Source organism: Brachypodium distachyon, chromosome 5 (genome assembly GCF_000005505.3).
Source record: "Brachypodium distachyon strain Bd21 chromosome 5, Brachypodium_distachyon_v3.0, whole genome shotgun sequence".
Lineage (NCBI taxonomy): Eukaryota > Viridiplantae > Streptophyta > Magnoliopsida > Poales > Poaceae > Brachypodium > Brachypodium distachyon.
In genome coordinates this window covers 14,733,555-14,761,150 of record NC_016135.3, presented here as the reverse complement: position 1 = coordinate 14,761,150, position 27,596 = coordinate 14,733,555, and the positions used below count along the sequence as shown (strand labels likewise).

The following is a 27,596-nucleotide window of genomic DNA, read 5'->3' as shown; positions in this document are numbered from 1 at the left end:
ATTCACGCGGTCTCTTATTCGAGAACCACTTTCGAAAAGACTTTACAGTTGAAGAGAAGAAAGTTCAGTGTATCAGCTGAATGTAAGTATCATTTGAATCTGACTCTGGAGTAGCATCTTGAAGAGTCCAGTGATTGTGGTATTTTTTATCTCTCAAGAATAACCATATCAGGCTAGCATTCTTACTTGAGATACATCAGACGGGTGAAGGACGAGAAGCTTCTTCAAGTTTCCTGTGGCAGGTGGTTGCTTAGTTCTAAAGGCACAGTCGGTAGCGTTCATCAACCATTCTTCTTGGGGTGCCTTGAGATGTTAGCGCACCGCCCTTAACTAGCTGCAGCGTTACTTGCCAGAAATGGTTGACAACGTTTCATGGCCTTTCCTGGCCACAAAAGGTGGTAGAGTTAGGCAACAGAACCTTTAGGTTAGGCACTTCATACCGAAGCTTTGCAGAATCTCTAGTTCTAACATAAGAACACGACAGCTTTACCTTAGGCTTCACCAATGGTCGAGGTGCGAAGGAGAAGATTCAGCAACTAATGGTTCCTGTTATGCAAGACCGCTTCACCATTGAAGGTCTGGGATAGGAGCGGAGAGAACAAAAGAAACTTTTGATTGCACAAAACATTCATAGGCCGGTCACCAGAAAATACCAGCAAATGAAGTGTGGGTAGTCCTTTTCATCTCAAATTAGATACGCATCAAGAATAGGGCATCATCACCTTTTCTTGCATTTTACAGAAAAGAAGGATACTGAGATTTAGTTCCAGCCAGCGTGAATGATTGATTACATGAAAGGGACCTTCACAGAAAGTGAGAAGATGTCAACAACAACAAAACGGCATAACGCAAACAGCAGACAAATAAATTAAATAAAAATCTCAACATATGGAAAACCAATGACAAATGAAAAGATTTTTTCCATGCGACGACAAATGAAAAGATAGAAATATAAACTCAGCTCAGGCAAAATATAAGAAAGATTTCCATGCACTTCTAACAATTGCGCCCAGGGAACAAATACTAGAAAGAGATGAACTCTCCTAAAGTTAACAATAATATAAGAGGAAAGATGGGCATCAACAATATGACACTAAAAGATGGAAACCTTCCACCTTCTTTGCGCCATCCTTCTCATCCATCATGTGGCAGTTTTCCTTGTATAGGCTATTAACTTGATCAGCCATACTTCTGCCAATTTTGTATTGCCTGGCACAAAAGAGCTGGTGGCTTCTAATCACCCTTCATCCAAACTTCTCTTTGTGCTGACCGTCCGACACATTTCTGCATGCAAATGAATCCACATGTTGGCTTCTTCTCATCGTGAATGGAGTGCTTCTCCAGTCCACAGATGGCAAAAATTCCTGACAGATTGTTAAATTTTTGTGAACAAAACATATTCACAAGATAATGCTATCAGATTCAATCAATTGCTATGGATAAAGCTAGTGGGGAAAAATAGAAGCACAATAATTGGTCACTTGCAAAAATTGCCGCTAGTAACCACAGAGTGCATGTACCATTGTACCCAGAGGCCAGATGTACTTTTCCATGTATTTGGCTAATGCAAGGCTAACTTTGTCCAGAAGAAAGCATATTTGCAAGAAGAAGCACTAACAAATGTAATAATGTCTCTAGCCAAAACATTAATTCGCCCAGGCGCTGCATTGTATGGTCCTCAGTCCTCACACTCATAGTCACTAGTTCACTACTCAGTTCACAATTTCACATGCTTTCAGGAAAGATAATTGGAAAACCTTATGCTGGCTCCTAGATCTGTACAAAGTTCCGGCAGTAAACATACAGCAGTTCGGGCTGAAAAGAAACAAAAGAAGTGATGTGGTCCGAAATGATTTGCCTTAGAGTGTACATGAGAATCACTCAAGAGAGAAAAAACATATGAAGGGACATTGTTTGAGCAAGAAGAAACTTCTGAGAACTGTCACCAATTATGATGCTTTAGGAAAGTTAGACAAAGTCTATTCAACGGGAACAGGTTTTCAGGAAGCACTTTATGTGGGAGAGCTTGCTGTGACTTTTATCAGAGAAACTCTTGACCGCCACACCTACTGAGTACTGAGTGCTCCCCCTTGCTTCTTAGCTTAGGTGACCATCTTTTTCAAACAACCGTCCCTCCCCCAATATATACTCGCCTGCAGGCCACAGAACATGTTAGAGGCAAGATAGACAGTGAAACAGGAGCTCACACTGAGTAATAGGGCCATCTCTCTTTACTTTGTGAGCAGTATCAAGTGAAATGGACAACAGCATGCCTGTAGTTAGCAAGATGTTTTGCTCGAGCACTCCAACAGCGCTGATGATCAGGAGGAGACCCATGGTAGTGAATGGCGGTGGTTTTGTTGTTACTGACTTCAATCATAATGTTGTTTTCATTGTGGATGGTTGTGGAATACTTGGATCTAAGGGAGAGCTCATGGTGAAAGATGGTGAAGGAGAACAAATATTATTCATTTCTAGGAAGGTAATTGACCATAACTGCAGAACAGTAACTCTTAGATAGGTTTGTTTCCTCTACTACCACTTGTTTGAGTCCTTCACCTGAATTGAAAGTTACTTGATCAGGCTAGAACTATTCGTTCAATTAAGTTATTCTGCTCCCAATGTTCTGGTTTCTGTAATTCCACATTTTTCTGTGCCCAGTATAGCTCCTTAATTTGTGAAGAATCTAAACTCATTTCCTTTGGATTCAAGCTAGCTGTTAAAGTAAAGTTAAACATTAAACATGGGTGCAAGTAAATTTAAACATAGAATTCCTGAGAGAGTGAAGACACGTGTCAATGCACCAGAAGACAACACAAAGAATTTCCCTCATATCCAATCCTATATTTGTTTGGCAATCACCGTACTAAAACTCCCTAGTCTCCATTGCAGGGAGGCATTGTCCAAGCACTGAGCACCCGGAACAAATGGAATGGGTACTCAATGGATTACCAAGGGAAAAACAAGTTGGTCTTTAGCCTAACTGATCCAAAATCATGCATAGCAAAAGGTGCACCAATTAGAATTCACATTGAACCAAAGAGGCACTGCAAAAATTGGGACTTTGAGATCAGTGGGTCTTTTGGAGATAGAGACTGCACAATAATTGATTGCACTGGCAAAATAGTGGCTCAGGTATGCCACCCATACCTTCATAATCCCCTGCAAGCAAAACTTTCTGTAAATTATATTTCTTTCCTACAGTTCCGTTGTGTTGTCAGTCAATTACTCCCTCCAATCCTAAATTCTTGTCATTGTTTTAGTTCAAATTTGTACTAAAACAACGACAATAATTTAGGATCGGAGGGAGTACTAAACGAGTACGTATCTTTCTGTCATGTGCGCTAGTCAGTTGTGAACTATAGGTGCATCGTGAATCCTAATTAACAGAACTATTCCATGACAACAGAAAGAAGGGGTAGAGACTATGTTGGTTAAGGGGTGCTGTTCAATTATTTGCAGTGATTTTGCTTGCTTGCCATTCTCCATGTGTATGCAAGTCTAGTTAAGTGCAAAAGCATTTCCATGCATACCACAAACCCATACACATCTTTTGCAGATAGAGACGCACAGTAATTGATTGCACTGGCAAATAGTGGCACAGATATGCAAAACATACCTTCATAATCCCCTGCAAGCAAAAGTTTCATCTTCTTTTTGTGGAAATCATATTTCTTTTGGAGAATCCCTTGTTTCCATATAGGACAAAATTTCATATATATCCCTGAAAATTTGGTCAGTCTGAAATATGCCACTAAGAATCTCGGTTCCATATACGAAAATATCACTCAAAACTGCACCGGTTCCAAATATGATACTAGCAAGTTGACCATCAAGTGGCTGCCTGAAAGCCGATTTTCCCTTTGTACTGATTTTCATATACGCCACTTTATAGTGCATCAGATTTCTATGCATACATGTTTCTGCATATGTTAGAGAGAACATTTGTACAACTTTTTGTAGTAGAACCTGTTGGCCATGGAGATAAAGTAGGGATTTTTTTTCTAACAAGGTATTTTGGTCAATAATTACAAAAACTGACAATATTTTGAATCTCTTACATGGTCGACGAACAGTAGTGGCATATAGGAACAGGTGCAAAATTTGACTGGTATATTTTGAACTGGGATTTCTTTGTAGTGGCATGTTTGAATATGTGGAATACTAAACAACTATCTTTCTCTCATGTGCCCAAGTCAGTTATGAACTACAGATGTCTCATGAGTCATAATTAACAAGAATGACAACACAATATGATAGAAAAAAGAGGCTACTCTAAAGTAAGATGTTGGTTAAGGAATGTTCTTTAATTATTTCAGTGATCTTGTTTGATTGCTACTCAACATCTTTGTGCAAGTGTGTCTAGCGAAGTCTATAAGCATCTCCATGCATGCCACAACTCACAAGCATTTCTGCATCCTGAGAAAATTAAGATCTAACACATGTATTATCCATTCTGTAGATGGCAAAGAAACAGCTGATAGGGAGTAATGACTTCTACCATGTGACTGTGCAGTCAGGTTGTGACCAGGCTTTTATCATTGGGGTGATGGCAGTTCTTGACAACATCCATGGGGAATCTACCAGATGCTTATAACATGGATGAGTAAATTAGTTCACTGACAGTGGGTTTACATTCACCTACTTTGTCTGGAAGTGGAGATCAGATCAATGCATGTCCACTGAGACCATCCCACTGTATCAGCTACAGTGTATATCAGATTTAGATGGTCTTAAAGATTTAGAGGTTAAAGAGGGGTTAATTGATGATGTAGCAGTGCCAAGATCTTATTGTATGAACATGACATGTGCTGATGCTCAATTATCTTTGACAAACAGAGATACACACAACAGAGCAATAGGAGCACAAAGTATACAGGCGCAGACAACATTCCAGTACAGCTTTATGAACTTATATTCACTGAAATAACAAAGAAAATAAAATAAAGTAAATGGAGGGAAAAAATCAATTTAGAGCTGAAATAACGAAGAATTTACCCATTGAACTTGGGTTCGATGGAACGGCTTATGCTTTATCGAGCTACCATGATCTTAATTTGTAAGTCCATGTTCTCTCCCTCCTCCCATGCAATGAAATGCAATGGTTGTCACTACTCGCTACAGTACCTGCATCTACAACATAAGGTGTAGGAGAGAACCTAATACAATGTTTTCATTACAAAAAGTTAGCCCTTGTTAGCTTTCTGACAGCTCATTTTATGAGACTTCTAAGCCAAGCTGCTAAACACCTCCACATGTCATATGGCAATGCTGAGAAGTATGGAAACAAGACAATAAGAGACACAAAGTAAATGTAATTGCCAAAACTGTATTCTCAGGTTTGTGTAGACATGATTGTACGGAAAATGCACATACTGTGCATGATAGTCAAAATGATCAACTACACTTTCCTAAAATATCTTCTGTACCAGAATGAACAATGAACAAAAGGGAACAATACAAGTGAAGTACCTCTGCTAGAGGGTAAATATACTTTCATCGCGTACTTCATACATTGAGTCTTCAACTGCTAATTTTCCCTCATTGAGGTAATAGCTCCTCCAATGTGATAGGAGGACCTTGCGCTTTGAAACCCAGGGAGTTGATCAATCATACATGAGGTGTTTAGTGTGTGTCAAGCATCCATTGATGCAATTTCTGAAGCACACTTCAGCAAATCAGCAGCCCTGTGTAATTTGCCGCGCTGCCACTTCCTTCTTGCTGTGGATATCACCAAATTACTTCAGTGAATACATGGAGCACCAAACTGCTTGTCCCTTTTCTTTCTTAGCACAAAGTTGCTTTGGATTAGTTTCTCAATAGTTCTATAGCCTTGGTGAAATCAAGATCTCCAGTTACATTTGAGTTCCTCATAACTGAACCTCCTGCAAGGCAACTAATGTAAAAAAAAATGAGTATAATGCCTTCCAATCTTTGACTATGATTTAATTGAATACAACTCATGTGGAGTTCACATGACTAGACATGCAAGTAAAATCAGGAACTTGCCAGCCAGGCCTCTAATTTCGATAGAATCAGATGAGCGCACGTGCAGTGAAATCCTGTCCACAGTTTGTACAGACTAGAACAAACTATCAAATCCCAGTCACCGTCTCCGGTTACCCCTGCTATTATATCTATGATTAACTAAAATGTAGAGAGGACATTAATCAGGCTACACAACCTATTGAATTTAACACGTTTTGAACAGCCAAGATGATAACTATAAAGTTATTACGACTCTGTATGGAAATGGTTCAGATGAACCAAATGTTTAGTATAGATGATGTGAAAGGCCTTTGATTAAAAAAACAGCAACATCAACTCACCGGAGCTTGTTCTTCTTATTTGGACAAGTGTCAGATGCCACGCGATACGTGCCGGAAACAGTTAAGATGCTCTTCCCTACGTTCACCATTGTATCATTCAACTATACAGCTACTGAAATGTCTATGCTTTGACTCACAGGAGAAGGAACTTCCTGACTAGAGGAAGTACTCCCTGATGCAATTTTCATTATGCGGTCCACCTCACTAGGCATCCCAGCCTTTAAAAGGCAACCAATAAAAGAATTAACTGTAATACTGTCAGGGGAACACCCGGTATCTACCATTTTATTGAAAAATGTGATGGCTTCCGATATCCTACCCTTCATGCAGTGCCCAATTATCAAAATAGTATATGTATACTTGTCGGGACGACACCCTTTCCCTTCCATCTCCATTAGGATCAAGTTTGCCTCATCCACCTTTCCACCCTTGCACAGTACATCAATCACGGGGTTACATATGAATGCTCTTGGTGCAATGTCTGTTCTCATGTTCAATTCTTTCAAAAAACGCAGTGCTTCTGCTGATCTGTTCTGCTTACAAAATGAGAGTATTATGATTGAGAACGTGTGCGCATTTGGTTGAATCTGATACTGAGACATCTCAGTCCAAGTCCTCATTGCATCATCCAGTTGCCCACACCGACAATACCCATCAATCAACGTACTAAATGTCACAACATCTGGAGGGCAGCGACGAAGTATCATTTGCTGATACACTGCCACCGCAGACCCCATATTACCAGCCTTGCCATATCCATTGATAAGCACGTTATATGTGACCGCATTTGGTGTTGTCCCGCACCCAATCATGTCATTGTATACTGCCATCGCATCCTCCATCCTGCCAGACTTACAGTAACCTGAGATCACAGAGGTGTACGTCACTACATTGGGCATGCAAACACCATCCCTCTGAAGCCTTCTCAATACCTCACGGCCCCTACTCACCTCCTTTACCCTGCATAGCCCCCCCACGAGAATGTTATTTGTGACGGTGTCTGGCGAGCAACCAAACTCCGCCATCCTTTCGACCAACTCGAGCGCCTTTTGGACATCCCCCACCTGGCACACACCTTTGATGGCAACATTGAAGCTCCACACATCCGGAGAATACGCTCCCCCCTGGATCCACCCCTCAAATAACGCCACAGCGTCCTGCACCCGGCCACAGCCAATGAAGGAGTTCATGAGCTTGTTATATGCATACGCTTCAACGCAGCAACCAAACTGGGGTGCCTTTGAGAGCAATGCTGCAGCGGCATCAAGAAAGCCAGCATTGGCACAGGATCCGGCTAAGAAGGAGAGAAAACGAGCATTGGGGAAGTGACCAGACTGGTCCGTCATTTGGTCGAACAGTTTGAGGGCGTCAGTGTGGCGGCTGGACTGGCACAGCATAGAGATAACGTAACGGTAGGAGTGCGCGGACGGGGGAATGGCGAGCTGGGAGGAATGCAGGGCGGAGAACAGTTGGAGCGTGGACGAGGCGCACGGGGCGTGGCGGAGCGCGGCGGCGGCGGCAACCGGGGAGGGTGCAAGGCGGCGGAATGCCAAGAGGTGGTGCGGCCGGAGGAAGGCCGCAGACGCGAGTGCCTTCGCGATCCAGAGCTCAGCGTCGTGTGAGGGCTGGTGCTGCGGCGGCGGGCGGTCATTGGGGCTGTAGGAGTGGAGGAGGCAGAGGAGGGGGTGGCAAGGGGGCAGGCGGAGCCGGATGTGTAGGTGTTGGTGTGGAAGCATCGGAGGAAGCGGCGGCGAAGGGAAATCTGGGAGGAAGGGGTGGAAGAGGCGCCGCGGCGGTCATGGACTGACGGCGATGGGAGGAGGCGGCGCAGGCTGCATACTGGTGCGGGTGGGAGGGAGAAGAGCGGGTTTGGGGGTTCCTGAAGTACAGTACCTGGTCAAACAGGAAATTTCTAATTAAATTCAGTATGAATTTGGAACAAAAAATGCTGTTTTTTTATTCAGATATCTGTATAAATTACTGTTTTTTAACAACGTGCAATACTAAAAATATTAAATCCAATATGGCAGTATATTTGATACTCCCTCCGTCCAAAATAAGTGACGTGGATTTGTATAAAAATTTATATAAATTCAAGTCAGTTATTTTGGGACGGAGGGAGTAGTTTTTTGTATAAAAATTTATATAAATCCAAATCAGTTATTTTGGGACGGAGGGAGTAGTTTATTGTCACATTTCATCATTAAGATGCAAGCGAGGTCCCGTGTATTTCTCACTGGGACCAACCTGCAATTATTTTTTAACTAGCAAGTTAATTAAGCATGGTAAACGGGACTCCACTTGCATCTCCATCGCTTCGAACAATGTAAAAACAAAATATACCCAACCATAACACAAACAAGATGTATATAGATTTATGAAATCAAAATAAGGATAATTTGTTTATATATGTGTGGAAAATATTTTCATGGAAATAATGCTAAGTAATAAGTTTGTGGAGATGTTAGGTCATTTCTTAAGCTTTCTATAACACAGATTTCTAGTATCTTTATTCCTATGGAAGACTCAGTTAGTAAGAATCGTCTGTCACCTTGTGACTATATATGTCACTTGGGATTGTGTGTATCACTTGTTTTTGAATATTATTTTCATCACTTGTTGATTTGGCATAAATCACAGAGACAAAAACGAATACGAATTATATGTTCTAAGATAATACACTTGTAGTACAACATTTCGTTAAGCATTTTTTTTAGTATGGAGTAAATTAGCACATGCATTTTGCTTGATCGAATATGCCGAACTCAAATGCATAGATTGTATCAAAAGTAACTATATAATATATTTATTTTATTATATCCTAATAAATAAGCTTTCTGAAAATTGGAGATCATACAATATATGTGAGGAAGTAGCCATTTTGACTAACCTAGTTTTGCTATTATTGGTGATGGTTATTCATGCCACTTTTTCTGTATGAGGTTTTCATCATTCGATAAAATATCGCAAAAATGGGAGATTAGAAGTCAGTGGCTAAAAGCAACGAAAGCGTGCTAGGTTCAAAATTACTTATTCATGTTGACATAACAAAACTGCTTTTCGGTACATGTTTTGAGATTCATTTTGAAACCTACGTGGAGACATGATTGTTTATATCTTGTGTTATCCTACTCTCCAATAGATATTTTTATCATCAACATACTCGTGACTATGTGTACATGACCATGACTATGGAAACGAGTATTTTCTCCAGAATATTATATTTTTGTATTCCCTCTGATCCATGATAAGTGTCGGAGGGAATACCCCAAAAAAATTTGGAAACGAGTATTTTTCTCCAGAATATTATATTTTATACTCTCTCTTGGTCTCATAATTCTTGTCTCAAATTTGACTAAAATTGGATGTATTTATTTCTAAAAAGCGTCTAAATACATGTAAAATTTAAGTAAATTTCAGTGAGTCAGTGACAGTGCCCACTAAAAAATCCCAAGAGGGAAACGTCCATGTCTGCGACTGCATACAAAAGCAAGGGGCAATGTGCAAAAGCACCAGTTAGTAGATTACGCGGCCGGGCGGGCCGGCCGATCGGTTCTTCGACCTCGCCGCCCCGTCGCAACCCGCCGCCCAAAATCCACGCCGAAGAAATCAGAGCGCCTTTTCCTCTCTCGCGTGACGCTCGATGGCGTCGAGCTCGGGCGTCGGCGGCGGAGGGGCGGACGGGGGCGTCGGGGAGGGGCCGACGACACTGGACGAGCTGTACCAAATCAACGTCGTGCCGGCCGAGCTGCACTTCAAGTTCCGTAAGGAGCTCCGGGGTCTCCGCGTCGGCCTCAACCTCGAGGTCGGTACACTCCCCTACTCCTCCTAAACCCTAAACCTCAGTGTTGGGGCTGCTTTTATATCCCCTCCCTCCCCGTCTCCAACAGTCCAATGTATTTCGCGAGATTTCGAAAGGCTAAACTTTGGCAATGTCCGTGTATTGGAAATAGTTTACTCTTGCTGATGTTGCTGCCCCTTGTGCACACTGGGACAGTATGAACTCGCTCATAATCTTGCCAATGTGGAGATATAGGGTTATGTTGCAATGGTGATCACTGTTACTCTGTGCTCTGGTGAAACCGGTTCAGACATGATCTGAGTGTCTAAACGTTATGCGTTCTTTCCAGTTCTACAATCTTGAAGTGAATGATTTCGAGGCGAAAGTAGTTCTGAAACCTCTAGATTTCGACCGGAAGTGGAAGTTCCAATACAAGCCCATCAGTGGTGACGTACAGCTGCTCTCCAAGAAGATACCAGTTACAAAGTATCTCAACCTTCAGGTTACTTTCTTTACTGAATCTTGTTTTGTGCATTGTTTGTGCTGCAAGAACTGCTTTCATATTTAGCACAATTTTGTTATGGAACTAGTAACACCCAGTTCGCATTATTCATTGACACTAGCATGCCTTGTTAGAGAACAAAAAAGAAGATCAAGGGTATAATTTGCCAAACATGTGCATCTGTTTTTTATTGATAATCAATTATGTGCAACAAACAATTGCACATCTCATAATGAGATAATAGTTGCATGGGAAGAAAGGCGGCAAGAGGATGAGGATTGTTTGAATTCCCGGTATGAATTTAGTTGCGTGGGATTATAATAAGTTAAACCATTTGCTCCATGTTACGGCACATTTCAGGAACTAAGGTTTTGAGTTATGATCCCACGTGTCAATTCAAGTGGAGGGGAGTGAACTCACTGCTTACTCGAAACTTTATCAGTATATATATAGAATATAGATATAGACACTCCTTGTGATATGGCATTTGATGGAACATCTAGAGATGTTAAATTGTTCATGTAGCTAAGAGTCATAGTTTGGTCCTTCATTATATTACAGTTTGTAAATATATATTTTCTTGTGAAGAAGGTGCCAGTTTGTGCACTATATATCTGCTCGCTTGCGTCTCAAGAATAAGTCTGCTCTCTTGGATTGCAGAGTTCAGACTTCAGACATCAGTTCCAGAGTGCTGAAAAAACTTATCTTTATGTAGTGTGTGCCATGGTTCTGATAGTGGAAATTGAAGACACATTGTTACAACACAATTAACACTTGTTTTCTTAGAACCTGCCTTCTGTATATTTGTTATCTCTGATCCTAATGTTCTTCAGAAATTGCTCCTTCATATGCATCAACTTCATTACAAAAGCTAGAAGAACACGTTTCGATTTCTTAGTTTATGTTGAATACCTAAATAACAAAGTAGATGCACTTCTTCTTTTTTTGTGGTCTAGAGATGTCCAGGGGCAGGTTGAATATTTAAGGATGGAGTTTCCCCGCTATACACTATAGTTCGTACTAGGTAAGATGTTTAGCAGTTTAGCCATTATCACATGTCAAATTCTGGGCTTCTAAAATGACAGTATTTCTGGGTCCTAATAATATGCTTTGATGATAAATAATTCCTACACGCTTCAGCAACAGCAGTTTATCCTTAGAAATTGGCACAGAAAAGAGTTATATGTTGCTTTTCTTCACATATAAATTACAGGAGTAGAGTGTAGACCATTTGTCCTAGCCTGAAAAACTATAATGGCTCTTTTTACTTGTTTGCAAAAGAAATGTAGTACCCATCTACATCCAACAAATATATGCAGGAAGCACACTAAGTACAATAGAGCGGATTTGTTGGCCCCACAACATATGATGAACATGCTCAAATTAAACCACGAAAAGCTAAATGTTTAGAGACAGGACTCTCTTTATCAGAGTTCACTTTGATTGAACAAGTTCCTTCTGTAACACCAGTAGTACATGAGATTTCTAACAATGGTGGCAATCCAGGTTGGCATTGGTCACAATTTCCAACTGAAGGCGACTGGATGGAAATGGAAGCTTTCTACTTGCTTGGGGGGAGATGGTATCTCTCAGATCAGAAACAAGTCAAAACTCAACTTGTTTCCAGGGTTTGATTTGAGGGTTGGATGGAAAGCTGAATATGTGCTTCCTGAGATTCATGGGTATGTCTTGAGTCAACACTTCAAATTCTTTTGAGTTGACATTATTATAGGCAGGATCCTACTATTTATCGAAAACCTGCCAACCAGGGATGATTTGAACTCACAAACTCTACAATCCATCTTCTTTTTATCTTTGTACCATGCAGGGCTGTTGGCACAGGAGAACCTGCCTTCAGTATGAACTATGGGCGATTGCAAGCATCCATAGACCGGATTGAGGCTATTGTAACCCAGTCGGATCAGTATTAAGCCTCCTAGGATTGGAATTACAACAGAATGGTGATGCTGATACGGTCCCAAAGCAAGAGTGTTCTTCAAATGCAATTATCTCACCAATCTTCACTCGTGTATTTTGAGGCTTTGCGTCTGATGTACAGAAATTAGCAGAATGTTTTTGTAGGCGCATCCAAGGAGTATTCTCGAGTTTGTCTAAACCATTCTGCGGCGCTTCTTGTTTTGGAGAACATAATGAATAATGTTCTTGCTGCTTGTGTTTGGCACTTAAGACTGCCCACTTCAGAGTTCAGTCCCCTCTTTGGAAATACTGCCAGAAGAAATACACAATATAATGATGGAGAAGAAATACACAATATAATGATGGAGAGTTTAGAACGCTATTCCTCCGATCCTAAATTCTTGTCGCTGTTTTAGTGCACTAAAACAACGACAAGAATTTAGGATCGGAGGAGTACATGGGATACGTTAGGCTGAAACAAGCTCTCATTTGTCCTCTCCATTTTTTCATTTGGGGGTGTTTGGACAAACAAAGATGGGAAAAATATCATGTTGTCCAATGAGAGCCCTTATTTGTCTTTCTCATGAGTTTTTTACATATGAACCAAAAGAACAAGTGCACAAATTTTAGACAATCTCTCCCCAAATTTGGAAAAGAAATGGGGAAGATGGACAACTTTTGGACAAGTGGGGATCCATTAGATATTGCATTTTTCTCCATAGACCCAAAAATGGACAAACGGGAATAGTTTGAGGATGCCCCTTGCACTTAACGTGATGGCGCTGAAAGTCACCCTCAAGGCTAAGGCCCTATTTGTTTGGCCTTCTGTTTCAGCTTTTGGTGCTTCTAGCAATTTCAAAAGCACTTTTTCCGTTTACACATGAAGCTGAGAAGAGGTGCTTCTCTGCTAGAAGCACCAAAAGCATGTCCGGAGATGCTTCTCATCTTCATGTGTAAACAGGAGAAGTGCTTTTGAGATTGCTAAAAACATCAAAAGCTGAAGCTGAAGCCCAATCAAACAGGGTCTAAGACTAAGAGAGCTACATGACTAAATCTGATGATGGGAGGCTACGTAACTTCATGCGTTAATATTGTACTCCATAATACTCCGTAGTTATTACTATTACCATGTTAACACTACCCAATCAAAGTTCTATAGGAATTATACATGTACTTTTTGTATAAAGAATGTTATGTGCCAGTATTATAAATCCACAAATTTGTGTAGATCAAATGTTAACTAACTTCTTCACAACTTCTATATATATACCTAGAATTATTCATATATGCAGTATAGGGTTTTTTTTTCAGAATTTTTGGCCTCTAAATATAATTTTCAAAAAAGAGTATGAGCTTCAAAATGTCAGGGTCATTACTAACTTTGTATTAAATCCTCGACACTTATCATTGATCGGGGGAAATACCATTAAAAAATGCCTGCCTGTAGGCTATAGCTTTGCTTATAAGGAAACCATAGAAAGGAAATCAGGCGAGATGTTTGGTGAAAAACTCACAAAACAAATATAGTATAAAGTCTCGGGTGGCTTAAAAATGATAAGATAGTGATTAAATAAACACCGATGGATAGACTTGCATACTCAAACACTGATGGATAGACTTGCATACTAAAAAAAAACTCCAATGGTGTATTATCTTGAACGATATTTCATTCTCCAGTCAAACAGTACTGTAGCAAAAACATTGTCTATTTTGATTAGTCTAAGCTTTCTGCATACAATCAGACGCAGAGGCTACTAATTCATTTGCTCTTGCGCTCACTGTTGTAGTCGTCAATCAGTTTCTCAACATCCTTCCAGAACAGGCCCTCCACGAGAACACCTTCCTTTGTAAACCTGCCCAAGATAGTAAGAACACTGTAACGGAGAACATGAGAGACTTATGCTACAAGGATGCCCCCTAGTAGACCAAATACAGCAACAAAAACAAACACTGTGCTGCCAGGTTAACCTACAAAGCTATCTTACATTCTTACACAAGCTCAAGCTTGCATGTTTTGCCGGGTCAAATGCAACATTCATCTAGTATCTGCAAGCCTCAGGGTTCTATTAACAAACTGAAGCTTTCATATTTTTCCAAGTCACTTGCAATGTGTTTCTATGTCTGCAAACTAGGTCATGTCCTCTAGTTCACTAAAAACTGACGACATGGACAATCTCCAAAACATAACTTCAACCAATAGTTTTTGTTACAAATATTTACAGAACCGAATAAAATTTAGATGTAATGGAAGTACTTTTTGAGACAAATTTAAATGTTTGATTTTCAGGTATCCAATCTAAATATTTTAAAAGGTATAATTAGCCAAAGTTTTGACGTCTAGACCTATGTCCAAGACAAAAACTTCCATTTTTGTGTGGACCAAAGCGAGTAATGTATAACCAAGCATGTTTGGAGCAGAAATGCAATGACTACCAAGTAATCCTAACACTATGGTAGAAGCATCAGTTTGCACACTGGATAGCCAACATCACAGTCAGATTTAGCTAAACTTGAACTGGTGAACTATATTAACTAAAAGAAAGTGCCTTCCCATGCTTCAGAATTAAGCAAGAAAATAAATTTTGATGACTTAGATTAGCTCAATGAACTGAGGGCAAGCATACCATTTTGTAACACTCTTAGTGAAATGTACAGGCTTATGAGCAGAGATAGACTGTGGATCCGCACTGGCTATTGTAAGATTGTACATGTCCGAGAATCTTGGTAACTTCGAAGAAATGACTAGGCCAGTGCTACTGAAAGAACCCTGAGGAAAGAAAAAAAACAAGTTAACGAGGCTTGGCAACAAATGTGCTGAAATGAGCCTGAATCACAAACAACATCCATTCACCACTAGGCCATTAGGCATAGTTAAGTTTAAGATGTACCTATTGTCCAAGGACTGAAGGATTCACTACTCATCCATCTTAATAAACGAGGCACTCGCAGAAGGAAATTGTTTGACCAACAACAATACAAGTACACTATGAAATACACACTTGCCATTATGGTCATGGTCAAGAAGCAAAATAGTAAAAACAAAAACACCTCAGTGGTTTAATTACACAGTTCCAATGTGATTTTCAATTTCTATTATCGAGCACAAAAGTACAAAACAACATCTCATTTGTGAGTTTTAACATGAGATACTAGTGCTCAAGCATTCAATCAAAAGTGATATAGTAAGTACGCAACATGGCAAATAATCAGGGTCCTGTATCAGTATCACAATAAACCACAACTACTCAACAGGTCAACATAGTGTATCACATAAAATTAGGTGATACAGAAAATGATATAGTTGCAACAGAGCAACTGCTCCCTGAGAGGAGGGGCAGAATAATTTAATGTAATGCGCATAACATATTTCAAACAAAAGCGATCTCATTTACAACAAAAATGGTGTGTCTCTTCAGAAGTTGTAATATAGAAAATTTTCTTAAAAACTGTTCAACTTCAGAACAGGTAAACATATTCATCAGATGAATATTAATTGCAACATATACCGTGGAGCGGGGTTCACATTTGATTTAAATGCAACATCTCTATTCATAGTTCAATATAGACCACACAGGACATGCAATTTATACATTTCTTATTATTATTTTTTGCGGGGCATATACATTTCTTATTTATTTTTCTGGCAAAACTACTTCGGAGACATCAACAGAGAGTACGATCTTTTTCAGAAATACTGAAACCAGGACTGGAGTAATCAGCGAGATCTATAATTGAAATTCAGGAGCAACAAATCGAGATGAATATAAAACTCACCGCTGGAGGGTGGGTGAAGATAATGGCATCCTTCTCCTTGGCGTAGCTAAGGATCAGCAGCACCACATTCATCACCACATACGTATCCACCATGAAAGTCAAGGACCAACGGCATCGTACAACAAATTCAAGACAATTCCCCAGAAAGAAATTCAGATCTACTCCTTAACAAAATTCATCAGAACGGAGAAACAAACACAGAAAAAGGATATAGCGCGATGCAGCCGAGCAGGAACTCGCTGTTCTGGGGGAACTTCTTCGGGTAGAACTGCGCGAGAAGCGCGATGGCGATCACGGCCGTCCCGATCGCGAGCTTCCAGTTGCCCAGCCGTGTGTCCTCCGTGTAGCCCTTGCTCTTCACGACCTGGTCGCACCACGGAACTGCCTCATCAATGGCCGAATCTAGAGGAACCAAGTGAGGAGAAGAGGGAGCGAGAGGAATAGAGATCTCGAACGGGAGAGGGGGTTAGGGTTTAGTGTGAACTGCAGTACCTCGGAGATGGTCTCGTCGAGGAGGTGCTTGATGGAGTGGGGATCAAGGAGGTTGGCCTTTTTCTGGGTGAACTTCAACGGCGTGGCCACCGCGCCGTCGCTCGCCATCTTCGCCGTCGTCGAGGGAGTTGGGGATGGGCCGCGGGCGAGGATCAGTACGGAGGAGCGTGCGAGGCGGACCTCGTGGCTCAGGGGTATATGCGGGATCAGTCTATGACGGGTGGGCGCTGCTTGTATCGGGTCCGGCTTGTCAGTAGAGTACGGGAATGGTCTCTCGTTTTGGTGATAGGTGGACCTGGTTCGCCACGTAGATGGTGGGCGGGGCCAATGAGAGAGGAGGAGCTCGTCACAGGGGAGCCAGGTCAGCACTTCGACAGCTCAATGCAGTGTACTGAACTTAAGGGGCTGTTTGGATGCTGTCGTGGCCAACATGCCTGGCATAATCTCACGCCTGAAGGTGGCATGAAAATCTTGTTTGGTTTGAGATGGTTTGAATTCAATGAATGGTACAGTAGGATCTCAGGCACGTTTGCTGAGAAACAAAGCCAGGCTCGGGCGCTCAAATTCGGTGGCCTGAATCAGGCAGCTTCTCAGGTAGCTAAGCGAACGAGTCACAGGCAATTCTAAGGTAGATTCCCGGCCAGGCATATTGGTTTCGGGGTAGCAACCAAACAGGCCCTAAAACTCGGACAACAGAGGGCTTTCCCTCAAGAAAAAAAGACAACATAAACATGATTTTCTATCCCTACCGGCAATTGAGAAACAAGTACTCCCATCTTTTTTTGGGCAAAATAGATTTATATGGTCTTTCCGTCTTAAAATAAGTGACATGAATTTATATAAGAATTTATACAAATTCAAGTCACTTATTTTGGAACGACATATTAGCTGTCTCAAATTTGTCTAAATATGGATGTGCTATGCCTAAAAAGCGTCTAGATACATACTCTCTCCGTTCCTGAATACTTGTCGTGATTTTAGTGCAAAGTATTTAGGAACAAAGAAAGTATAATATTTTGACAATTAATATGGATCGAAAGGAGTATTATGAAAGCACAACAATACAATATCGGAGAACCGCCTCCCACGCACCGGTTAGACAATCATGCGTCACCCAACTCTAGCAAAATTCACAAGAAGTAGATGACTCCCACGCACCAGTTAGACAATCATGCGTCACCCAACTCTAGCAAAATTCACAAGAAGTAGATGACTCCCACGCACCAGTTAGACAATCATGCGTCACCCAACTCTAGCAAAATTCACAAGAAGTAGATGACTCCCACGATGTTGCGATTTATCCCCTTTCACCAAGGAAAACCTTCTATCCTGCTGCACCAACGCTCTAATCTCCTCAATGTGGATCGCACAGTGACAGAGAAGTCCGTCTTCACAATAACAGGAAGCCGACACCACTGTAAAGCGAGAATCCCAAAATTACGAATAGAATTGAATTATACAGTACTCACTCCATTTCATAAAGCCATGCCAACGTTGATGGAACGGAAGAGTACTTGATAAAATTGAGCTTCCAGAAACATTCTTGGCAAGTGATCGTACAGACAACTGAAGACCGAGAAGCTACAGGTGCTTAACTCCCAATTAAACGAAACCAAAGCTTAAAGCCTAGGACATGAATGGCCAGCGGCCGGTAAGGCCGTAAGGGGACTAGGGAGGGGAGGGAGGGGGTCGAGATGGGCGGCCAGCCGGCGAAGGGGGCAGAGCGACGACAGGGAGGGAGCGAACGAAGGGGTAAGCAAAGGGATGCACGACACGCTGTTAGAAGAAGGCAATGGTAAAGGCCAACGCGTCAGACCGTAATAATCACTAGATCTAAAGAAGGACATCTAAACTAGTCAGGAACTCAGGATACAAATACCAAGAAGAACATTCCACATCTTGGACTTCAGCAGACAGCTGCTCATTCAAGTTGGCACACATTTCTACTTGCAAGTCCTCCAGGGTTTGGATCTGGGCAATAAGACAAGGTCGCATCCCAGTTGTCCAAGATGCAAATCAGGACATACGGAGTATATAATTATTAGCCATCTGGCTCTCACATGCGTGACCAATGATTCCTGCACCATTTCAGATTCAAAAATCATTTGATCCTGGTATCTATGCTCGTTTTCCCCCCCTCGAAGGCAAAACAAGCAAGAGATGTAGGAAATATCACATATGAGAATGGATTTAGAATGAGTTACGACTTACGAGTAAGACATTGCATATATACATACAGTACTTCAGGCAATATACAATGTAATCATACACTACACAGACATGTTTGCTGCCTTCCAATTTCTCTTGTAAGAATTGACATACCAATGTGCAAAACTTGGAACATGGTTCTATTGGATAGCTGCAATGGTCCATCATTTGACAAGGTAGAATGGCTCAACATTATTCAGTTTCTTGAAGCATTTCACAGATGGAGAATCACTTGGATTTAGTCAGGGATAAAATTAAAATGCAAAGAGATATCACTGTTCCATATACATGCTTTCACTTGTGGTAAATATGATCTCATAATTGAAAGGCATAGATACAACAACCAAAAGCGCAACATAGAAAAAAAACATGTCAAGAAACTCAGTGCATAAGACAATAACCCTTTTGGTCCCAAAAAGCAAACAGAGACTTTCACCAATTTCATCACTTAGTCACCAAGTGTTGGTAAAAATATTAAGCGATAACACCTGAAACTTGCTGTTTTCTCTATCCATGATCCGTGGATAGCTGGAACCTCTAAAATTTTCATCAGTGATCGAGTGATCATGCTTAGACCAGGAGACGGACAGAAAAGGTACAATCAGCTTGCTGATCACTAAGCTATCATTGTTCATAAGTGTTGTGTGATAGTAGTTGGCTCAATCATTCCACATGGAGCAACATTGTTGGTATGGAGTGCTACTACCACAGGTGACCAATTTAAGAGCTAAGATCGCGGCACTAACGCAGTAATTGGAATTACTTTGTGCATTCGTGCACATCTAAGCAGTTAGCCTATATCCAACATAGCACCACTTTTTTAATAACGGATTTCACCCCATTTCTATTACCAGAAACATAGCGCCATTCCTGAATCTGGATCGCTTAACAACAAATAAGCACACGCTACACCTCTCATGGCAGTATATCGCATCACATGGCCTGTCTACTTGTTCTGACAGAAGCAAGTTGTACACCCGTACAGCAAAGGGCTGGCGTGCTCGATCTCGGCGAACACATGCGGGAAAAAATGGTGTGTAGAATGGAATTAATCGAGAATAAGTATACGACATCATTGCTTCCTTTACAACAACGCTCGAGATCACGAACAATTAACAAATCACGGACCTGACGGCGACAAGCAAGACGCGGGGCAGGCTAGCCGGTCAGGTGAGGGGCGTGGAGGAGGACACCTCGGCCCTGTCCAGCCGCCGCAGCTGCCACGCGCGCAGGGCCAGGAAGGCGCCGAGGACGACCTGCATTGCCGCGGCGACGCCGGCGAAGGCAATCCCGAGCCTCTCCCCGAAGTTTAGCCGCCGCCTGGGCGGCGGGGGCGGGGGCGGACGGTGGCGCCGGTGCCGGTGGTGGTGCTTGTGCGGAGGCGGCGGGGGAGTGGGGTCGGAGTCAGACGCGCCCTGCCCCGGCGGCGCCTGGAGCGGGGCGGGGCTCGACGGCGGGGAGTCGGCGGCGGCGAAGGAGAGGGACGGGGAGGAGAGGAGGAGGAGGGGCAGGAGGAGGGTCAAGGTCGCGGCTCGCGGGGGTGCATGCCGTTGCCGTGCGCTTGGCGCCATGGGAGGGGACGCTGCATAGAGGTGGGAGGGAAGGCTGGAGCGTGGAGAGACAGACAGAGACGAGGCGAATCTGGTGGGGGAGTGGAGAAGGAAGAGGATGGGAGCAGGAACCGGAGGAGACGATGGCAGCAAGCCGAGGTGTGTGTGTGTGAGCTGGGCGCGCGGGGCGAGCGGGAGCTGGACGCGTGGTCGTGTGTTCTCCTATTCCGTTGCTCCTCTTCTCGCTCTGTGTTTGGGGGGCCGTCGTTTGGTGGGGGGATGCGACGGGGACGCGGCTGGCGTGTACCGGGTGGCGCACAGCCACACGTCTTGCAATAACAACGTTACGGCAGGTGTAGTCGGGTAGTACCACCAGCGAGGTGTAATAATGGTAAGACGCAGCTGTACGTGGAATGGAACAGCTTGACCCCAAGACGCGTGAAAGTCGGGGCACTTCGCTGTTTCGTGTATAGCTTGGGACTTGGCCGGCTCGCTGATTTGCTTCCCACTGTTCACAAAATCGCATGATTACTCATTTCGATCCATATTACTTGTCGCAAAGTTACATGTATTTACACGTTTTTTAAACATAAATACATTCATATTTGATAAATTTGAAACAAATAATATGAGTCGAAAGGAGTAATTGTTTTGTTAAGTCGCGATCTTAAATAAAATGATACTGTCTCGCAGATTAGGAGCTTAGGACCAAGAAAGTGCGGCGTGTGTTTGGTTTAAGTCCCACATTGCCGTGTCAAAATGATGTTTTGTTTACCTGTGAGTGATAAATTGGCCAGAATTGACAAGAAAGATGAATTAAGACCGTGTCGACTTACTAAAATATTGGTCACCACTCAAATAAACACCAAAATTTTAATCATGACAAAAAATGTACTAAACTACACGTTAAACAACATCCGTGGCAATTACCAACTACCGAACAAACATTGATTCGTGTATATCAACAAGAACGGTTTGGTTAGGTCTCAACTCTCTCCCACGCAATCTACAGGCATGCGGCGGCTGCATGCACCGGTTCGTCCGGCCTCCGTTGACTTCATTGGCCACGGAGGTGCGGCGGATCCCTCGTCGGCACAAGGACAGCTCTGTTTTTCTGCTCCCTCCGGCCAGAATTACTTGTCCTAGTTTTAGTACGAAGTTGTACTAAATCAGTGACAAGTAATTCCGGTCGAAGGGAGTAGGATTTTTTAGAGTCTTCTTCAAGATGGTGAGGCGACAACAACATCTTGCAGCCAGAAAAAGGTTCTCCCCGCCCTGTCCTTGCTTCGGCGGTGCACCTAGCGCTCGCAGAGGGCGATTGACCTGTGTTTCCGACAAATCCCTTGTGATCCGGCTAGCTTTTCAGGTTTTCGGTGAATCTCTTGGGTTTCGGTCGGCTTTCGCATTTGTTCGTGTGGTTTCAGGTCTGCTCTTTCGATTTACGGTTCTCATCTTTGACGATGGTTGCAACTATGGGTGCGTTGGTTCTTTGTGGCCTTACGACAATGACTACCTGACCATCCACTATCACAAACAATCCTTTCGCAAACTCTGCCTGGTTCCAGTGATGGAGAGACAAGGATGGTTGCCTGCCTTCATCTCGTTCTAGTGCTGACTTACTTGTAGTTTTTATTACTTAGTATTTTTTGTACTACTGTTGATGATTATTAATAGATCGGTCGTCGTTGGTTCTTTTCGGAAGAAAAACTACCGAAGAAACAATCGCCGACATGATGAAAAGCTAAGCCAAGTCAGAGATAAAGGGCTGTCCATTTTTATTGGCATCCCAATGTGTTTTCTCGCAACTATTTCTCATTTTTCTTGCTAATGTTATGCTACTCACGGCAAAAAATATTATACCGAAATGCTAGGTAGCAAACTTGCATAGAAACTTGAATAGATGATGGGTATCAAACGGGCGGTAAGAAAATCTAGGCGCACGCAACAACGCATCGACAACTCATCTAGTGCTTAACGCTTACTCCTTCTGACCCATATAAAATGACTTTCTATTAATGTATCTAGACGCTTTTTAAACCTAGATACATTCATATTTGGACAAATTTGAGTCACTTAATATGACGGGGAAGTAGTTGCGAAGACAAAGGGGTTGGGTTTCTTCTCGAACAACCTTAGTTGAGAGCGCTCGCAAAATCTGAACTCGCAAAATTTTTTTTTTTGAGAACAAAAAAAAACTTAGTTGAGGCTGTCTCATTAGCGGGTTTATTTTTGAGAGCAATGATCTGGCCCAGCCCAAGACGCCAGAGGCCCAAGTCCAAAGCGTAAAATGAAACAACGGGGCAACGGGCAGGTCGGAGACTTCTAGAGCCTACAGGCAAAACCAGGATCACAGGTTCCACGCTCTCCGCCGTTCCCCTTAAACCCTATTTTAGGGTTTCTAGCCGCCTGCCTCTGCCTCCCCCTCTTCCTCCTCTGCCATCGCCTCGAATCTTAGAACACCCAATCGATTTGAAGCCAATCTCCTGCCATCGAGGCACCTTGTCGCCGAGTCGTCGGATCGCAGCCATGTCGTTTTGGGGTAAACAATCGTCTCGATTGCTATGGACACCGCCGTTAATTGCCCGACCATCTAAGTTTGCCCGCATGCTTTGCTTGCAGGCGCCGAAGTGAAGCCTGAGAAGCCCTACACGCACACCCACAGCCCCCGCCGCGGCCGCCTGCGCGTCACCCAGGTTCTCGACTTCTCGCTCTTCAAGTTTCGATTCACTCTGTTATAACAATGGCTATAGATGGTTGGGGTTCCTGGGTTTGGTGATTTGTGATTTTGTTGGATCTGCAACGCAGGCGACTATAGGGGGCGAGGCCAGTAAGGCGGAGAGAGGGGCAAAGGTGCGTCTGCAATGCACCGTTAAGAACAGGGACCCTCTGTTGCTCTGCACCCTGCTCCCAGGGCAGTCGGAGACACTCAACCTGGACCTCGAGTTCGAGGAGAAGTACGTGACTTTCTCGGTGCTTGGACCAATGAGCGTTCACCTCACTGGATACTATATTGGGTATCCTTTGTTGCGTTAGTGTTACCTGTTTTTCTTTTGTTTTGAGTTCATGGCTATGAGATTCTTTCTCTGGTCGAGGTGTTGCCAGTGGATTTTTTTCCTTAAGTATTTTTTCAGTAATGAGTACGATGAGGACATAGGTGACAGTGATACTGGTAGTGATTCCGATGATGGTTTCTTGGTATCTGATGATGATGATGGTGATATGGTCATTCCAGCATCCCATGGTCAGCTGAACACAGTTAATTCTTTTAGATTTATATCTCACCATGCAAGCCTGCCATTTGATAACTGATTCTGAGGCCATGTGACATTCAGACAGTGAAGATGGCGATTCAGAATACGATTCAGACTATGATTCAGAGACTGGTGATGAGGACTTGATGTACAATCAGCGTAGAGGCAAGAGCTCAGGTAATGCTTTCACATTGTTCCTTTTCCTGAGATAAGATCCAGTGGGGTGCTTCTCCTGGAACTAGAAATATATGTGTTTCTCTTTTATTTTTCCTGCCTTAGTGGTTATAATTTCCAACCGTATGATAAGTTTCTCTCTAGATACATCTTATTGTTTTTTTTCACTATTTTACTAAAGTTCTTTAATTGCCATTAGCTAGTTTTTTGTTGGGAAATGTGTGACGGAAGAACTGTTGAGCAACTACTAGTGGTGGGCATCGTAAGTGCATATATGAATCTGGTTAAAGTTAGCAAGTGATTCATATGTCAATGCTGTTAGAACTTAGAAGTCCTGCTTGTGTCTCAAGCTGTTACAGTGTTTAGGATTATATGCCAGTTTTCTAGGTGTTGATCTATAGGTTGCTGTGAAGTTATGTGCATGCTTAGATAGAATTACGATTGCCAATTATTTCCTCATTTCTCCATGAAATAAAAGAAGTGTTTATTATCATTTATTTCACTTTGGAAATTGGTGTTGAGAACTTCAGATACATTGGCTATGTGCTTGGACCATTTTGTGATTTTTCTTTCAATGTGGGTAAATTTTGCAGTTGTCATTGAGGAGATTCAAGAGGATGACAAGCCTGCTAGTGGCGAAGGACTGAAGGGTTCAAACAAGAAACAGAACAGCAAAAATGGTGATGATTCTCGACTTCAGCTTGCTGTTAGGGCACCACCTGCTGAATCCCTGGAAAGTGAAGATGAAGATGGCTTTCCTGTATCTGAATCAAAGAAGAGTTCTAAGGGTAGTTCGAAGAAAGGTACTAATCTAAATAATGTGCCGAATGAAGATAGGAAAAGGAAAAGTGGCGCCATAAGTGATCATCGTGACTCATCAGGGTACATGTTAATTCATTGATTTTTCCCTAGCTGATTTGTTTAATCATGACGGACTAGAGATTTTGTGCAATTTTTGCATCTTAGGGAAGTTGATGCTGAAAATGATGGGGTGTCAAAGAAGAAGAAAAAGGCCAAGGACAAAAAGACTGCCGTGGACAGTGAAAAGTTAAACAGTGATGAAAAGGAGATCAAACAGGATTCCTCAGCTAACATTGTTGAAGCCAAACAGAAGAAAAAGAAAAGCAAGGACGCAAGTGCTTCTGAAGCTGACGCTGATCAGCAAGTTAAAATGATCATAAGGTAAGTATATTAAGCTACTGCATATCTTGTCCGTCTTTTCATCTTGAGTACTTTCCTCATGGCTTTTGGTATTTGACCAAATCACCTTATGTCTTGTTAATAGTGACAATAATGCCGAGGAGGTTACAAAACAGGGAGCCAAGAAAAAGAACAAGGAGAAGAAAACAAAGGAGAACAATACAAATGAAATCCAGGCAGACACGAATCTTACAAAGCCTGATGACAAGGAGCAGGCATCCCAAACACGGACTTTTGGCAATGGTATGATTGTTCAGACCGTGGCGTTGGGCAAACCAGACGGTAAAAAAGCTTCCCCTGGAAAAAAGGTAACCAATCTGACTACTTAGGGCATCTGCAGAGGTCGACTCTTATTTGAATTTTGCCGATCTGGAGGAGAGAGAAAAAACACACTCTTCACGAAGAGTCTGACTCTTAGCCAGTCGACTAACACTCAGCTAAGAGTCGACCTTTTTACCATTGTACATTTGTACACCTCATATTTAATGGTAACAAATCATATAGATCCAGATCAAAGACAAACCATTGTATGCGCTATTTTACCGTCGACTCTAGATGACGTGGAGAGTCAACACTGGGCCTACCATTGTTGATGCCCTTAGGAGACTTTCTAAGCTCTGATTATCTTTATTATTGTTAATTATAAAGATCTGAGTTGGTGGTTGTACGCACTTTCACCCAATTGAGACTATTTCAGAGATTTTACTATGAAATCAATGTGATTTCACAAATTTTCAGTATGGTAGATATACATATCTCTATCTTTTGACTACATTTGTGATTAGGTTGATGTAATATTTTGAGATAATTGTTATTCAGCACAAAAATTGAGAATGTGAGGCTAAAATTGCATTTAAGCAACTTATGCAAAAAAGAAGAATCCATACAGGGCACGTGCGTATAGGTAGTATATATAATTATGGGATTATTACTGACGGTTGAATCCTTCTCTAGGTTTCTGTTAAGTACATTGGCAAGTTGAAGAATGGCACAATTTTTGACTCTACTGTTGGAAAGAGGCCTTTTGAATTCAGACTGGGTAAATTTTCCCCTCATGCTGATGTTTTATCCTCTAGTATCCTCGGGATTGGTGTTTGAAATATTACTTTGCTGCAGGTGTTGGACAGGTTATTAAAGGCTGGGACATTGGTGTCAATGGTATTTAATCCTGTGCTTTGTCATCGAACATCATAACTTTGATAGGTGCTTGATCTCATATGCCCATCCTTTTTGTTTGTTATAGGTATGCGAATTGGGGATAAAAGAAAGATCACCATTCCACCATCTATGGGGTAAGATATAACACCGCGTTGCTTTTATGTCAGCCGCTGCTTTTTTCAGTTCTGATTTGTAATTTGTATCTTCTTTTTAGTTATGGAAATCAGAAGATCGGGGCAATACCGCCAAACTCAACTCTTGTGTTTGATGTTGAGCTGGTGAATGTAAAATGAAGAAAGGATGAGGACAAACGGAGACCGTTTTGCAAGTTTGAAGAATGCCATTTTCCTTCGGCAGCGCTATCCCCTCACTGAACATTTCTATGTTTCTTATTTTTCATTACTTGTGCATGCCAACTAAGCCATCTGGGCTAATTTTGGGGTGCACATCGGTCGCCGGTTTTCCAAGTGACCTTATCAGCGTGATGGTTCTTGTGGCTGGTTTTTGGCATTCATCTGAAATCATACCTAGAATTTGTTACGAATGAGTGAATGCTTGGCCACAGTTTTAACTGTTAATTGTCGGAGTAGTTACATTGGATTTTCTGTTCGAAGCATTCCATGTTTCAGTTATTGTTGTTGGCATTCTATTCTTTCTTTTAATTCAATTTAGTAAATATCTCTCGAGATAAAATGTTCGAATCATAAACCCTATTGTTTTAAAAGAAATTTCTATGTTTTCTCCCATTGAAAGAAAAACCGTGTGGCTTCACAACGTTTTCGGCCTGACCACCGCTGGCCATGTCTGGTCGCTGTTGCCACCCCCTTCCCGTGCCTTTGGTAGCCCCTCGGAACCCATTCGCCTTTGCTAGCGCCGACAATAATTATTTATGATCAATTAGGATTAATTATTAATTAATTAACAGTTAATTATCATTAGTTAATTAACAGTTAATTAGGCAATTAACCTTGTAACGCGTTCCAATTTTTCCAAAACTGGGACGCGAGTGCCAAAATTGCAACACCAATTTATGTATTGGTGTCCTTTCCTTTTTATAAATATAATCATCAATCAATGAAACAACACAGAGATTCATTCTCATTCATTCATTTCACAATACGTTATCAGCAACGCTAGACTCTGCCATTACAGAGCAAGAATAGAGCGAAGAACAAGAAAGGTGAGAAACATGGCGATCTACTATTCGCCCCTGATTTTTGCCGTTCTCTTTGAGTTCCTGTGACAAGGAAAATGTCGTCG

The 27,596-nt window shown here is 42.1% G+C and overlaps 6 protein-coding genes across 8 annotated transcripts; 3 read left to right on the top strand and 3 right to left on the bottom strand.

Moving 5' to 3' along the window:
* Nucleotides 1–111: 111 nt before the first annotated feature.
* LOC100828567 (pentatricopeptide repeat-containing protein At2g06000) lies at nucleotides 112–8,125 on the bottom strand (the record flags this gene model as incomplete). The annotated part of the gene is made up of 5 exons (XM_024456046.1): nucleotides 112–382; nucleotides 491–802; nucleotides 1,116–3,162; nucleotides 3,620–5,896; nucleotides 6,330–8,125. A coding segment is annotated over one exon (1,695 nt), but the record flags the coding sequence as incomplete, so codon positions are not given.
* On the top strand, nucleotides 2,225–4,825 carry LOC100823637 (protein LURP-one-related 6). 2 transcript variants are annotated; one of them, XM_010241644.3, is made up of 3 exons: nucleotides 2,225–2,482; nucleotides 2,893–3,135; nucleotides 4,517–4,825. In XM_010241644.3, exons 1-3 carry the CDS (start codon nucleotides 2,258–2,260, stop codon nucleotides 4,595–4,597), a joined length of 549 nt encoding a protein of 182 aa, XP_010239946.1. In that variant the 5' UTR covers nucleotides 2,225–2,257; the 3' UTR covers nucleotides 4,598–4,825. The 2 variants fall into 2 exon arrangements, with proteins under 2 accessions (XP_010239946.1, XP_003579823.1); XM_003579775.4 differs by having other exon boundaries at nucleotides 4,463–4,825.
* Nucleotides 8,126–9,839: 1,714 nt separating the features above from the next.
* Nucleotides 9,840–12,820, top strand: LOC100823330. Its single transcript, XM_003579774.4, has 4 exons — nucleotides 9,840–10,134; nucleotides 10,460–10,612; nucleotides 12,119–12,294; nucleotides 12,441–12,820. The coding sequence occupies exons 1-4, from the start codon at nucleotides 9,973–9,975 to the stop codon at nucleotides 12,541–12,543; spliced, it is 594 nt and encodes a 197-aa protein (XP_003579822.1). The 5' UTR covers nucleotides 9,840–9,972; the 3' UTR covers nucleotides 12,544–12,820.
* Nucleotides 12,821–14,124: 1,304 nt separating this feature from the next.
* On the bottom strand, nucleotides 14,125–16,999 carry LOC100823018 (probable signal peptidase complex subunit 2). Of its 2 annotated transcripts, none has more exons than XM_024455592.1 (5): nucleotides 16,796–16,999; nucleotides 16,516–16,667; nucleotides 16,304–16,385; nucleotides 15,154–15,296; nucleotides 14,125–14,403 (listed from the first exon to the last, which is right to left on the bottom strand). In XM_024455592.1, exons 1-5 carry the CDS (start codon nucleotides 16,901–16,903, stop codon nucleotides 14,289–14,291), a joined length of 600 nt encoding a protein of 199 aa, XP_024311360.1. In that variant the 5' UTR covers nucleotides 16,904–16,999; the 3' UTR covers nucleotides 14,125–14,288. The 2 variants fall into 2 exon arrangements, with proteins under 2 accessions (XP_024311360.1, XP_003579821.1); XM_003579773.4 differs by having other exon boundaries at nucleotides 14,125–14,382; nucleotides 16,796–16,994.
* Nucleotides 17,000–18,965: 1,966 nt separating this feature from the next.
* On the bottom strand, nucleotides 18,966–20,803 carry LOC100822699 (lysine-rich arabinogalactan protein 19). The gene has a single exon (XM_003579772.4). It carries the CDS (start codon nucleotides 20,572–20,574, stop codon nucleotides 20,170–20,172), a length of 405 nt encoding a protein of 134 aa, XP_003579820.1. The 5' UTR covers nucleotides 20,575–20,803; the 3' UTR covers nucleotides 18,966–20,169.
* Nucleotides 20,804–22,879: 2,076 nt separating this feature from the next.
* Nucleotides 22,880–26,968, top strand: LOC100822395 (peptidyl-prolyl cis-trans isomerase FKBP53). Its single transcript, XM_003579771.4, has 12 exons — nucleotides 22,880–23,092; nucleotides 23,173–23,246; nucleotides 23,359–23,567; nucleotides 23,685–23,794; nucleotides 23,886–23,981; nucleotides 24,572–24,860; nucleotides 24,945–25,160; nucleotides 25,264–25,486; nucleotides 26,133–26,217; nucleotides 26,295–26,336; nucleotides 26,422–26,470; nucleotides 26,551–26,968. Exons 1-12 carry the CDS (start codon nucleotides 23,080–23,082, stop codon nucleotides 26,627–26,629), a joined length of 1,485 nt encoding a protein of 494 aa, XP_003579819.1. The 5' UTR covers nucleotides 22,880–23,079; the 3' UTR covers nucleotides 26,630–26,968.
* Nucleotides 26,969–27,596: the final 628 nt, after the last annotated feature.